The sequence below is a fragment of the Myotis davidii genome, unplaced genomic scaffold, assembly GCF_000327345.1.
Source record: "Myotis davidii unplaced genomic scaffold, ASM32734v1 scaffold49, whole genome shotgun sequence".
Lineage (NCBI taxonomy): Eukaryota > Metazoa > Chordata > Mammalia > Chiroptera > Vespertilionidae > Myotis > Myotis davidii.
Window position 1 is genome coordinate 4,895,705 of NW_006300375.1, and position 12,501 is coordinate 4,908,205.

At 48.5% G+C, this 12,501-nt stretch overlaps 1 protein-coding gene across 1 annotated transcript; it reads left to right on the plus strand.

Moving 5' to 3' along the window:
* The first annotated feature begins 499 nt into the window (after nucleotides 1-499).
* Nucleotides 500-12,491, plus strand: ZNF783 (zinc finger family member 783). Its single transcript, XM_006777179.2, has 7 exons — nucleotides 500-535; nucleotides 1,496-1,897; nucleotides 1,981-2,107; nucleotides 2,245-2,373; nucleotides 7,855-7,971; nucleotides 8,909-9,019; nucleotides 10,864-12,491. Exons 1-7 carry the CDS (start codon nucleotides 500-502, stop codon nucleotides 11,670-11,672), a joined length of 1,731 nt encoding a protein of 576 aa, XP_006777242.1. The 3' UTR covers nucleotides 11,673-12,491.
* The last annotated feature ends 10 nt before the right edge of the window (nucleotides 12,492-12,501 follow it).

The window sequence follows — 12,501 nt, forward strand, 5'->3', positions numbered from 1 at the left end:
TGCTATGAAGGAAGGGAATAACGGGGCACTATTTTAGATGTGTGGGTCTGTGAAGGCCCCTGTGAGGCGATGTGTAAGCTGGAGATTTGTATGAGAGGATGCCAGGAGGAGAGCTCATGCAAAGGTGGAGGAGTCCAAGGAGGCCAGGGTGGCTGGAGAGCAGTCAGTGCCCAGGAGGAGACAGGTCAGGCAGGTAGGCTGCAGTCTGCTAAGAAGTTTAGGTTTTGCCCTAGCCGGTTTGGCTCACTGGATAGAGCACTGGCCTGCAGACTGAAGGGTCCTAGGTTCCATTCCGATCAAGGGCACATGCCTCGGTTGAGGGCTCAATCCCCAGTAGGGGGCATGTAGGAGGCAGCCAGTCAATGATTACCATCATTGATGTTTCTATCTGTCTCTCCCTTCTCTGAAATCAATAAAAAATATATTTTAAAATTTATATTTTATTCTAGGTATACTGGGGAGCTGAGGAGAGTACTGTGGGGGAGGAGCAAGTGGGGAAATGAATTGGGCGGAATTGCAGTGGCTCAAGCGACAGGTGAGGGGGTTTGGACTAGGTGATGGCAGTGGAGGAGGAAAAAAGGGGATGGATTTGAGATGATTTCAGAAGTCAAAGAGTAAGACTTGTGATTTGACTGAGATGGATGAGTGAAATGGAGGGGCGATAGGTTGTTTTGTCATTCCAACAAGGCTTTTAGCAAGATGGCCTGGGACTGAGGCCATTGCACAAGCCTCAGGGAGGCTTGTCACCAGGCACCCACGTAAACTGAGGCACTTCAGAAGCTCTTTTCCAAGGCACTCCGGGACCCTGGAATGAAAGGTGAACCAGACGGCTGTCGGCACTATTCATACTGCCTTCCTGAGCCAGAACTGTCATATCCTCAACATTCTCCTCACAGTCATCTTACCCGTATCAGCATCGGGCTCACATTTATTGGGAAGCACAGCTAGACATTGTGCTGAGTGCTTTTTACCAAATTGTGTCATTAATTCTGGCACATGTCATGTAGGGGGTTAGCATGACCATCATGTCATGTAGGTCCTATTATTAGCTCCCCTTTCTAGATATGGAAGGGACGTTGAAAGGTGGGTAAGAAACCTTGCTCCCCGTCAGCCAGGTGGAGTTGCAAGTTGCACCCAGGCTGGCTGAGTGCAGAGCTCATGTTCTCTGTACCTCATTCAAGGCCTGTCCTTCATGTTCAGAGGAAGAGACCAAGACCCAGGTAGGGATCACCTGTCTGAGACCACAGATACTTCTTTCTTTGGCCTTGTTTTTCCTTCTGTTTCTCACTTGCTAATACCGTGGTCCAGCCAGTGTCTCCTGTCCTGGACGTGTAACTGATGTCCTCACATCCCCAGCCGACACAGCTGCCTGGCTGCCTTCAGGATCCCAGATGGGGCTTCACCGGGGCAGGTGCCATTCTGAGGTTTCTTTTTGACGTGGACATTTTGGTTGTATCGTTCTGGTAACGTCTCTCCATTCTCTTGTTGTGTACAGGCTTCAGAGAGGGACAGACAAACAGGGGATGAAAGGCCTTCGACAACTTCTCCCTCACCCCAGCCGGCTGCTGAGAAGAACTCCTACCTCTACTCCACGGAGATCACGCTGTGGACAGTGGTGGCTGCTATCCAGGCCTTGGAGAAGAAAGTGGACTCCTGCCTGGCCCGCTTGCTGACTCTGGAGGGACGGACCGGGACAGCCGAGAAGAAGTTGGCTGACTTTGAGAAGACGACCTTGGAGTTCGGGAACCAGCTGGAGGGCAAGTGGGCCGTGCTGGGGACCCTGCTGCAGGAGTACGGGCTGCTGCAGCAGCGGATGGAGAACATGGAGAACCTGCTGAGGAACAGGAACTTCTGGATCCTGCGGCTGCCCCCGGGCAGCAAGGGAGAGGCCCCGAAGGTAAGCTGGGCATGTGGGGTGGGGCAGCCCCTGGGGCTGTGCCTGTAAGTGTGGGTAGGTGTTCATGACAACTGTGGTTCTAGGTGCCGGTGACCTTTGATGATGTGGCCGTGTATTTTTCCGAGCTGGAGTGGGGCAAGCTGGATCCTTGGCAGAAGAATCTGTACAAGCACGTGATGAGGGGCAACTACGAGATGCTGGTCTCCCTGGGTAAGGCCGAGTCATAGCACCTGGCCCTCTGTCTGTCTTTGCTTTGGCTCCTGTTCCTCTGGTGCCTCTACATCTGTGCAGTGAACCGAGTGGCAGGTGTCCTGACCCAGCTCTCTCTCTCTCCATTCTGTACACAGATTATGCCATCTCCAAACCAGACATCCTCACTCGGATAGAGCGGGGAGAGGAGCCTTGTCCTGAAGGCCTGTGGGGCCAGGAGGAGGGGAAAGAGAGAGAGGCAGCTTGCCCAGGCAGGCCGGATGCTGGTGAGTGGGAGCAAGATGGTGAGGGCAAACTGAACCATGTCCCTGCTCTCCTGGGCTTCCCAGCATGCTGTGAGGCCAAGAAGGGAACACAGGCCCATAACCCAAAGTGGGGCACGCTCTGTCTCAGGCCGGCCAGTCGGGTGGGGTCAGGGATTTTGCCTTAAGAGCCATACGGTTTCTGCCTCTGTGCAAGAGGACGGCGGTACTCGCCTTACCTGACAGTTGGGGGGACTAAAAGTGATGGCGGGCTTTGCAAAGCCGAGCATTTTATGGTAAATAGGAACTTGTTACTAGCAGTATTACAAGTAGCAGCAGCATTATTGCCACCACCTCCTGGTTGCCAACGGTATCACCTGCAGCTGTAAGGCCTGAACTGTACCGGCTTCCCTTTGGGGAAATGGACCCTCTTGCAGGAGCCCGGGCCTGATTTCATCCCCACAGCTGGTGTATACAGGACAGTGGTTCCAAAGTTGATTGCATATCAGAATCTTCTGGGGAGCTTTATAAAAATAAAATTTAAAAAAATAAGTGAAAGTAGAGAGAATAGTACTTTCCCTCCATATGATCATCCCCCAGATTCACCAGTGATCAAAAGTTTGCCACATTTTCTGTGTCCGTGTCTTTCCCCCCAAAACATAACCAAAGCACCTCTGTCTCTGGCTTCCGTCACTTAGCATGTTTTCAAGGTTCATACATGTTGTACTGAGTAGCGATACTTTCTTTTCTTCTTATTGTGGTCAGATACACATAACATAAAATTTACCATCTTAACCGTTTTTCTGTGTGCAGTTCAGAGACATTAAATACATTCATAATGTTTGCAACTATCACCACCATCCATCTCCAGAACTCTTTCATCTTGTAAAAGTGAAACTCTATACCAGCGATTTTCATCCTTTTTCATCTCATGGCGCACACAAACTAATTACTAAAATTCTGTGGCATACCAAAAAATATATTTTTTGCTGGCCTGACCAAAAAATAGGTATAATTTTGATTCATTCACACCGACAGCTATTGTGTTGGCAGTAGTTGTAATTTTTTTATTTTCTTTTAAATCCTCACCCAAGGATATAGGAAGAATGGAAGGGAGAGGGAGAGACAGAGAGAAACCAATGTGAGAGAGACACATCGATTGGTTGCCTCCCACATGCCCCTTACCAAGGCCAGGAGCCTGCAACCGAGGTACATGCCCTTAACCGGAATCGAACCTGGGACCCTTCAGTCCACAGGCCGATGCTCTATCCACTGAGCCAAACCGGCTAGGGCAAGTTGTTGTCATTTTTTTATTTGACAATCTAAGGAAAAAGAGTTCAGTGCCCCAGATCAAATTGTCAGGTATTGCATGTTTTAAAAGTTCTTTTGGCACACCAGCTGAAAAATATTCTATACCATTAAATAATAACCCCTCATTCTGCCCCTTTCCCAGCCCCTGGCACTCAATAGTTCTATGATTTTGATTACTCTTGAGTACCTCATATAAGTAGATTCATACAGTATTTGTCTATTTATGACTGGCTTATTTTTTTTAATATATTTTATTGATTTTTTTTACAGAGAGGAAGGGAGAGGGATGAGAGAGAAACATCGATCAGCCGCCTCCTGCACACCCCCCACTGGGGATGTGCCTGCAACCAAGGTACATACCCTTGACTGGAATCGAACCTGGGACCCTTCAGTCCGCAGGCCGATGCTCTATCCACTGAGCCAAACCAGTTAGGGCTATGACTGGCTTATTTTATTTAGTATAATGTCCTCCGGGTTCATCCCTGTTGTAGCCTGTGCTGAATGTCTTCCTTTATATATTTTTTTATATTTTTTTAATCCTCACCTGAGGATATTTTTCTATTGATTTTTAGAGATATGGGAAGGGAGGGGAAGATGGAGAGAGAGAGAAACATTGAGGTGAGAGAGACCGATTGATTGCCTCTTAACACTAACCCCAACCAGGGCTGGGAGTCAGGTCTGGGGGTTGAGCTTACAACCGAGGTACATGCCTTTGACCGAAATCGAACCCAGAACCCTTCAGTCCTCAGGCGACATTGAGCCAAACTGGCTAGGACAATTTCTTCCTTTTTAAGGTAGAATAATATTCTATTGCATGGATAGACCACATTTTGTTTATCTCTTAATCTATCGATGTACACTTGGGTTACTTCCATGTTTTAGCTCTTGTGAATAATGCTGCTATGTTCATGGATGTACAAATATGTCTTCAGTACTCTGCCTTCAGTTCTTTTAGGTGTAAACTCAGAAGTGGAATTGCTGGATGATGTGGTAGTTCTATTTTTAAATAGTAAACATCATAATGAGTGTGAAGTAGTATCTCATTGTAGTTTTGATTTGCAGTTCCCCGATAGTGATGTTGAGAAACTTTTCATGTCCTTATTGACCATTCTCATTGACTTATTGAAATACTTCCTTTGGAGAAATGTCTAGTCAGGTCCTTCACCATTTTTGAGTCAGGTTGTTTCTTTGTTGTTGAGTTTTAGGAATTCTCTATATATTAATCCTTTATATGATAGATGACTTACAAATATTTTTTTCCATTCTGTGTATTGCTTAATTATGTTGATAGTGTCTTTTGATGCACAAATTTAAAATTGTTCACAAAGTCTAGTTTGTTACTTTTTTTAATGGATTCTACGTCCTTTTTAATGGTCATTATTTCTTTAAGTTCTCACTGAGATTATCCATTCTTCCTCTAAGGTCCTTGAGCATCCTTATAACCATTGTTTAAACTCTGCATCTGATATTTTGGTTGCTTCCATTTCATTTAATTATTTTTCTGAGCATTTCTCTTGTTCTTTCATTTGGGGCATTCTTATTTGTCTCCCCATTTTGTCTCTGTGTATTAGATAGATCTGCTATGACTCCCAAACTTGCTATAATGGCTTTATGATGAAAGTGTCTTGTTGCTGTCCAGTGTTTCTTTTGTGGCTTGTGCCTTTAGTGTCATATCCAAGAAATCATTGCCAAATCCAGTGAAGCTTTTGTCTTGTGTTTTCTTCTAAGAGTTTTATGTTTTAGATTTTGCATTTAGGCTTTGATTCATTTCAGTTAATTTTTACACATGGTGTTAGATCAGGGTCCAACTTCATTCTTTTGCACGTGGATATTTAGTTTTCCCAGCCACATTTGTTGAAAGATTGTTCTTTCCCCATTAAGTGGTCTTGGCACCCTTCTCAAATATCATTTGACCAGATATGTGAGGGCTTATTCCTTGGTTCTCTATTCTATTTATTCTGTTTATGCCAGTACCACAATATTTTGATTACTGCAGCTTTGCAGTAAGCCTTGAAATCAGGAAGTTACCCAATTTTGTTCTTCTTTTTCAAGATTGTTTTGGATATTTGGGGTCCCTTGAGAGTCCATATGAATTTTAGGATGGATTTTTCTATTTCTGAAAAAAAAAAAAATGCCATTGGGATTTTAATAAGAATTACATTAAATCTGTAGATTACTGAGGGTAGTATTGACAGCTTAATAATAAGTCTTCCAATCCATGAACATGGGATGTGTTTCCACTTATTTATGTATTTACAGTAATCTCCCCTTAATCCACTGTTCTGTTTTCCATGGTTTTAGTTACCTGCAGTCAACCGCGATCTGAAAATATTAAATGGAAAATTTCAGAAGTAAACAATTCATAAGTTTTAAATTACGTGCCATTCTGAGTAGCGTGATGAAATCTCGCGCTGTCCTGCTGCATCCTGCCCAGGATGGAAATCATCCCTTTGTCCAGCGTATCCACACTGTATGTTTCCCACCCATAAGTCACTTAGTAGCCGTCTTGGTTATCAGATCAACCGTCAAGGTATCACAGCGCTGTTTAAATAATCCTTATTTTACTTAATAATGGCCCCAAAGCCATTGACATAACTTTTATTATAGTATATTGTTATAATTATTCTATTTTATTATAGTTATTGTTGTTAATCTCTTACTATGCCTAATTTATATAGGTATGCATATGTAGAAAAAAACAGAGAGTGTTGAGTACTACCTGTGGTTTCAGGAATCCACTGGGGATCTTGGATATATCCCACATTGATAGGGGGAACTAATGTAGTTTCTTTCAGCAATGTTTTGTAGTTTTTATTGTAAAAGTCTTTCACTTCCTTTGTTAAGTTATTCCTAAGATATTTTTTATATGATTATAAATGGACTTGTTTTTGTAATTTCCTTTTCAAATTGTTCATTATTAGTGTATAGAAATGCAACTGATCTTTTTATATTTAGTTTTATTATCCTGCTAACTTGCAGCATTCATTGATTAGTTTTAACAGTTTCTGTATGGAATTTTTGAAGTTTCCTATATATATGTTCATATTATCTGCGAACAAATAATTTTTTCCTTTCCAATTTAGATGCCTTTTATTTCTTTTTCTTGCCTAATTGCTCTGGCTAGAACTTCCATCACTTTGTTGAATAGAAGTGGTGAAAGTGGACATCCTTGCCTTATTCCTAATCTTAGAAGAAAAGCTTTCATTTTTCACCATTAAATATGATGTTTGCTGTGGGTTTTTACTATATGGCTTTTGTTATGTTGAGGTAGTTTCCTTCTGTTTTTGTCAGGTAAAGGTATTTAATTTTATCAGATGCTTTTTCTACATCAATTGAGATCATCTTGGGGCTTTTTCCCCGTCATTCTGTTAATATGGTGTAATTCATTGATCTAGTTTCATATGTTGAACCATCCTTGCATTCCAGGAACAACAAACTCCATTTGGTCATGATGTTTAATCCTTTTAATATGCTGCTGATTTTGTTTTGCTATTTTTTTGTTGAGGATTTTTGCATCAATGTTCATAAGAGATAGGGGTATGTAGTTTTCTTGAAGTGTCTGTCTGGCTTTGGTAACAGTATGGTTTTAATGATACCTCTCATTATGAGTGTGGTTGCATATCCTTTTATTTGTTTATTGGTCATTTAACTTCTTATTCTGTGAAATATTTGTCCATATGTTTTGCCTTAGGAAGCTTTTAAAAAATATAAACTTCCTAGGCCCACCCAGATCTACTGATTAGAGTCTTGGGGGTGTTCCCTAGGGGATCCTTATATACCAGCCTGGTAGAGGACTTGGGATTGTGAACCATGGTTGTAGTGTTCTGAGCCAGGAGTCCTGAAAAAGCCAGATCTGTGGCCCTGTTGTGTGACCTGCCTGGTGCTGTCAATAAGATACCGTGCTGCCCTGTTTCCTTTTCTCACATATGGAAGCTTTAGCCTAGAACAGCGGTCGCCAACCTTTTGGACCTTGCGGACCACCAGTGGTCTGCGGACCACCGGTTGTCGACTGCTGGCCTAGAATGTAGTCACTAGATGATCAATGAAGTCCACTTAATTATCATACCCTGTGTTTGACCTGATGTCCCAGGTCCCAGTGGCTGCGTCTAGCCAGTTCCCAGAGGCTCTGGCTACCTGGGGAACTCTGTGTTGTTCTCGGTGTCACTGATTAGCGTATCCCCACTCTCCCTCCAGTTCCAGAGCACATTCCCAGCCCAGTCAGGTCTGACCAGGAGGGTCCGAATGAAAGGCAGGCCCCCGAGCACCAGAGAGACTCAGGAGCAAGAATAACTCCACCTGGAACAAGCACGGGTGAGTGAGGGCTCTCAGGTGGCAGTGTGACTGGCATCCCAGCAACAGTACCAGCCAGTGGTACCGAGAAGAGGGTGGGGGAATGGCTGGGACCAGCTGGGCTGAGTGGGACAGGCTTCCTAGAAAAGGCGCCACTGAGGCAGGCCATAGAGGAAGTCAATTTTCCCGGGGACGGCAGTTCCTCAGGTGTGTTGGGGGCCAGACACACTGGTCTGTCTGGAGTGAGGGGAAAGGCACCGAGGGCAGGTAATAGACTGCTTACAGTGGGTTCATTAAGGGAGGTATGTGTCATATACCTAGCATGAGGCCAGCCTGTGTACTTGTCAGTACCTGTCGTCTTTCTGAAGGCCTGTGAGGAGCTCTGTGGCTTTAGTCACCTTTCCAATGTTCTCTGTCTGCTTCTTTTAAAGGAAACTCCTGCCATCCTTTTCCAAAAATGAAATATAATTCAGAGGGCATTCGCCTAGCGCTTGACAGATAATTCAGAGCCATTTTCTGTCTTCAGACTGCGCTTTGCTGCCTTGGCCTTCTCTGTGTCTCCTTCCTGCTGGCCTGGCTTGTCAGACTCGGGGTTCTCTCTCCTGTTACTTCTGTGCATCTCCCCCACTGAATATGGCCTCCCTGAGGTTGAATATGGCCTCCCCTCCCTTCCCTGTTTCCCTCCTTCCTGGCCACTGACTGTGTAAGGAGAGATAGGACCCTCTCATGGCCCCTGTCTGTTGCAGACCTGGCACTGTACCCCAGGTCCGCAAACCCTCTGTCCTTTAGAGGCCCATCAGAGTGACAGATGCCACGGGACCAGTTGTTGGCACTGGGGAGCATGGGGCTCCTCTTCCTGGCAGGTGCTGGAGCATAACCAGGGCCTGCTGGGAAACGGCTGTGTCACCCTGCAGGAGCACGGTGTCAGGAAAGACCCTCACAGGATTCTCTCCCACAGGGCCCCCAGCCAGTACCAGCATTTTGTCCGCAATTAAACTGGAGGAAGATTCTTCCGATGGGGAGTCCCCTGTCTCCCCTCCTAGGGACATCCTGCCCAGCATGGGGCTAGGTGAGTGAAGGGAGAAAGCCCTGTGGCCACTGCAGAGCCTCAGAGGAGCTCGGAGTCCCTTTGGGAGTGGGCTGGGGGTTAGCATGATGAGACCTGCTGGGTTTTCTCCTGAGGGGTCCCTTCTTCATCCCCCAGGTTTTAGTTCCCTGGGGCTGTGGGGACCCAGAGCCTCTGTGGTCTGGTCTTCCCTCACTGTGGTCCAGTCTGACTGGAAGGTGCTGCTGGGAAACAAGCTGCATGTCGCCAGGTTTGTGGTCTGGTGACAGAAAAGCCTCAAGGCCACCTAGGAGTGGCCCAGGCTAACAGCCTCCAGTAAGTCGCAGCTTGTGTGCGGTTACATTTAGTTCCCACTTAGAGTCTGTGTATTTTTTGTAAACCGGCTGACACCGTGGTGAACAAGAAAAAGAAAGTGATTATTGCCTACTCTGGCCTTGGGCAGGTTTTCTGTCCCCATAGAAAGGGATCCAACTCTCCCCTGGTTCCATCCTGTTATCCGCTTCAGTGGAAGGCAAAGGTGGGATTTGGATCCACCGCAGGGTTGTGGCCTGGTGGGACCAAGCTACAGATGGGCTCACAGGAAGGGATCTGAGGCTTTGGCCTTCACTAATCCCTAAGTTCAGGAATACCATGGTAGCCCATTAAATGCAACACCATTTTACCCCAAAGTTTAAATGATTCTTATGGATTCTATGATTCTGTAGCTGTAGGACTAAATTAATACCAGTGGGTTATTTCTAACAGAAGTAAAGTTCTGTCCTGAGATATTTGTGAGGGTTAGGGGGGAGCTTCAGGGAGCCATCGGGTGCTGTCCCTGGAGGTCCACCATGGAAGGGCTCCTGAGTGCACTGGCCTCCTGGCTTGTGGTTTAAGTTCAAGCTTTAGCAAGAATAGAAATTTCTCTGGTCCTGGACCTTGGAAGTTGCCTGTAGAGGGCTGAAGATTTTCATTTTAATGTGCAGAGGTCAGGGTTCACGGTCACCCTTTGAGCAGACCTTGTGGTCTAGCAGCTGAGGCCACCAGGTGCTGGGGGAGATTAGAGAAGAGTGGTGGGGGGCTGACTGCAGAGCAGACCAGGGGTGAACAGCAATAGGAGGATATGAAGGACTCACAGTGTTCCAGGCAGGGCTCCGTAGCCAGGACCCTCCTTAACCAACGTTAGGGACCCTTAGGACCTGCTGCCCCAGACCCACCCTTTCACTACTGTGTCCTGGAAGCTCTTTTGCCTAAGTCCCGTCTTAGAGTCAAGTGTGTGACCCACACTGAGGCCCTACCTGGAAGCCCCGACCCTCGTGCCTCCTGCCTGTCACCTGTGTGTCACCGAGATCACAGACGCTCAGTGTGGATTTGTTACACAGATGAGTAGCTCTAGTGTGGCTAAGGCATACAGCACCTCCAGCCCTGAGGCCTCTGACCTAGTAAGGAGGTAGGCAGGGCTCATAAGGCTAATTGTCTTTCAAAGATTGAGACTAAAGTCATCAGAAGTCCTGGGGTTCCTGCATGGCCAGCAAATCTCAGGGTTCAGGGTCTCTGCCTGTCTTTGTCTCCTCTTCATTTTCCCACCTATATGTCTCCCACTGGTCTGACCTCCTGACTCCCTGGTTTTGCAGCTCTGTCTCTTTCCTGCAGGCATAGGCCAAGTGACCAACAGACTGGGTGGCATTAGGAGGCAGTCCCCGTGGGTAGGGCTGAGCGAGAAGGTCCCCTGCTCCCTGTGGTGAGCCCTGTAGGAGAAAAGAGTTTAGTGAAGGCAGGAGTGGGGTGCCTGTGAGGCTGGAGCTGTGCCAGGAGGGCCAGATTAGGGCAGGGGTGGTCCACAGGAAATCAACAGAGATTCCTTTCGGCAGGTGGTGCTGGAGGTGTGGTCATCAAGACGGAGGCACAGTCTGAGGACGAGATGATGCCGGAGCAGCTCTTCCTGGGGAAGCCCCCCGGCCAGACCCAGAGTACAGTCCCCAAGGGGCCCAAGAGCAGGACTGGGGGTCCCCGCCAGCTTCATGCCCAGGGAGTGCCCAGGGTGCGGGCTGGGGACCCTCGGCCTCGGCCCGCAGGGGCGGTGGAGGAGGTGCCCCGCGTCCTCCCTCGCCGGCGAGAGCGGACCTTCCCCTGCCCCGACTGCGGGCAGAGCTTCCGCTTGAAGATCAACCTGACCATCCACCAGCGGACCCACGTGGAGGAGCAGCAGCAGCAGGCCCGGGCCAGCTCGCCCAGCGCGTGGGAGGAGGCCCACTCCGCGCTGGAACCCGGGGAGGTGGTGGTGTCCGGGCCCGTCATCCGCTGGCTCCCGGAGGAGCCCGAGGGCCGCCGCGCCCTGGCGGGCCGGTCCTTCTTAGGGCGGAGGCCGGCCAAGGTGTACCACTGCAGCGAGTGCCTGCGCTTCTTCCAGCGGCGCAAGAGCCTGCTGCTGCACCAGCGGCTGCACACGGGCAACAGCCAGGGCTGGCCGGCCTGTCCCTACTGCGGCAAGGCCTTCCGCCGGCCCTCGGACCTCTTCCGGCACCAGCGCATCCACACTGGGGAGCGGCCCTACCAGTGCCCGCAGTGCGGCCGGGCCTTCAACCGGAACCACCACCTGACCATCCACATGCAGACCCACGCGCTGGACCAGGCCGGCCCGGGGAGCCCGCCCCGGCCCGGCCACTCGGAGGAGGGCTGACCCGGCAGGAGCCCGGGCACCGGCAGGACCTTCTCTCAGGCCTGTTGGGCCCCGCCCCTCGGGCCTGACGCTGGTTCCTGGTTCTGGGATGGCTTTGGAGAGAGCTTTTTCTTTTCATTCAAATGGAAGCAGCACCCTTCTTGGTGACAGTGTATGAGCGACACAGTTGCTTCCATTCCTGTTTCCTCAGTTTGTTACTCTTCGCTGCCTTTTCTACATTCCTGACTTATAAGGACCCCTCAGGCTTAGGGGTGTCTCGTTTTGGGTGGGGGCCTTTGCGGATTCCATGGACGGGCAAGTGGACCAGGGATCACGGTGCTTTCAGTAGAAGCGATGGAAACTTTGATGTCCTGGGGTGTTGATTGTACGTAGAGGACTGGGGCCTGCTGCACGTGAGAAACAGCAGAGCGGACAGGCAGCCTGAAGCGTAGGCCCTGGAAGTTAGGCTTTTCTACTTTGTTACTTTGAAACTTTTTTTTGCCTCCTTAGGAAGCTTTTCTGGTGCTTTTGTAAGAGTTGTGTGTGGTTGCCAAGGGGACCACGAGCCTCTGGGTGGCAGGACTATTCTGCCACCTGCCTCTACCTGGGGACCATAGGACCCGGTCCAGACCAGCCTGGGTGTTGATGGGATGCCTTGGCTGCTGCCCTGGAAACCAGGTGTCTTCCCAAGTGTGTGTGCCTTGGCCCAGAGTGATTCCTGTTGTTCCTGGGCCTTCCTGTAGAGGGGGTTGATTGACTTTGGTTATCAGTAGAGAAGTGGAAACTGAAGCCCAGAGTAGGTGATGTCCCCATGGTCTCAGTGTTCAAGGGTGTGCATGCTCCATGCACA

Coding starts and splice junctions, on each gene's coding strand:
- ZNF783 (XM_006777179.2), top strand. CDS start 500: ATGAATTGGGCGGAATTGCAGTGGCTCAAGCGACAG. Junction 536..1,495: donor TGCAGTGGCTCAAGCGACAG/GTGAGGGGGTTT, acceptor TGTTGTGTACAG/GCTTCAGAGAGGGACAGACA. Junction 9,020..10,863: donor CCTGCCCAGCATGGGGCTAG/GTGAGTGAAGGG, acceptor TCCTTTCGGCAG/GTGGTGCTGGAGGTGTGGTC.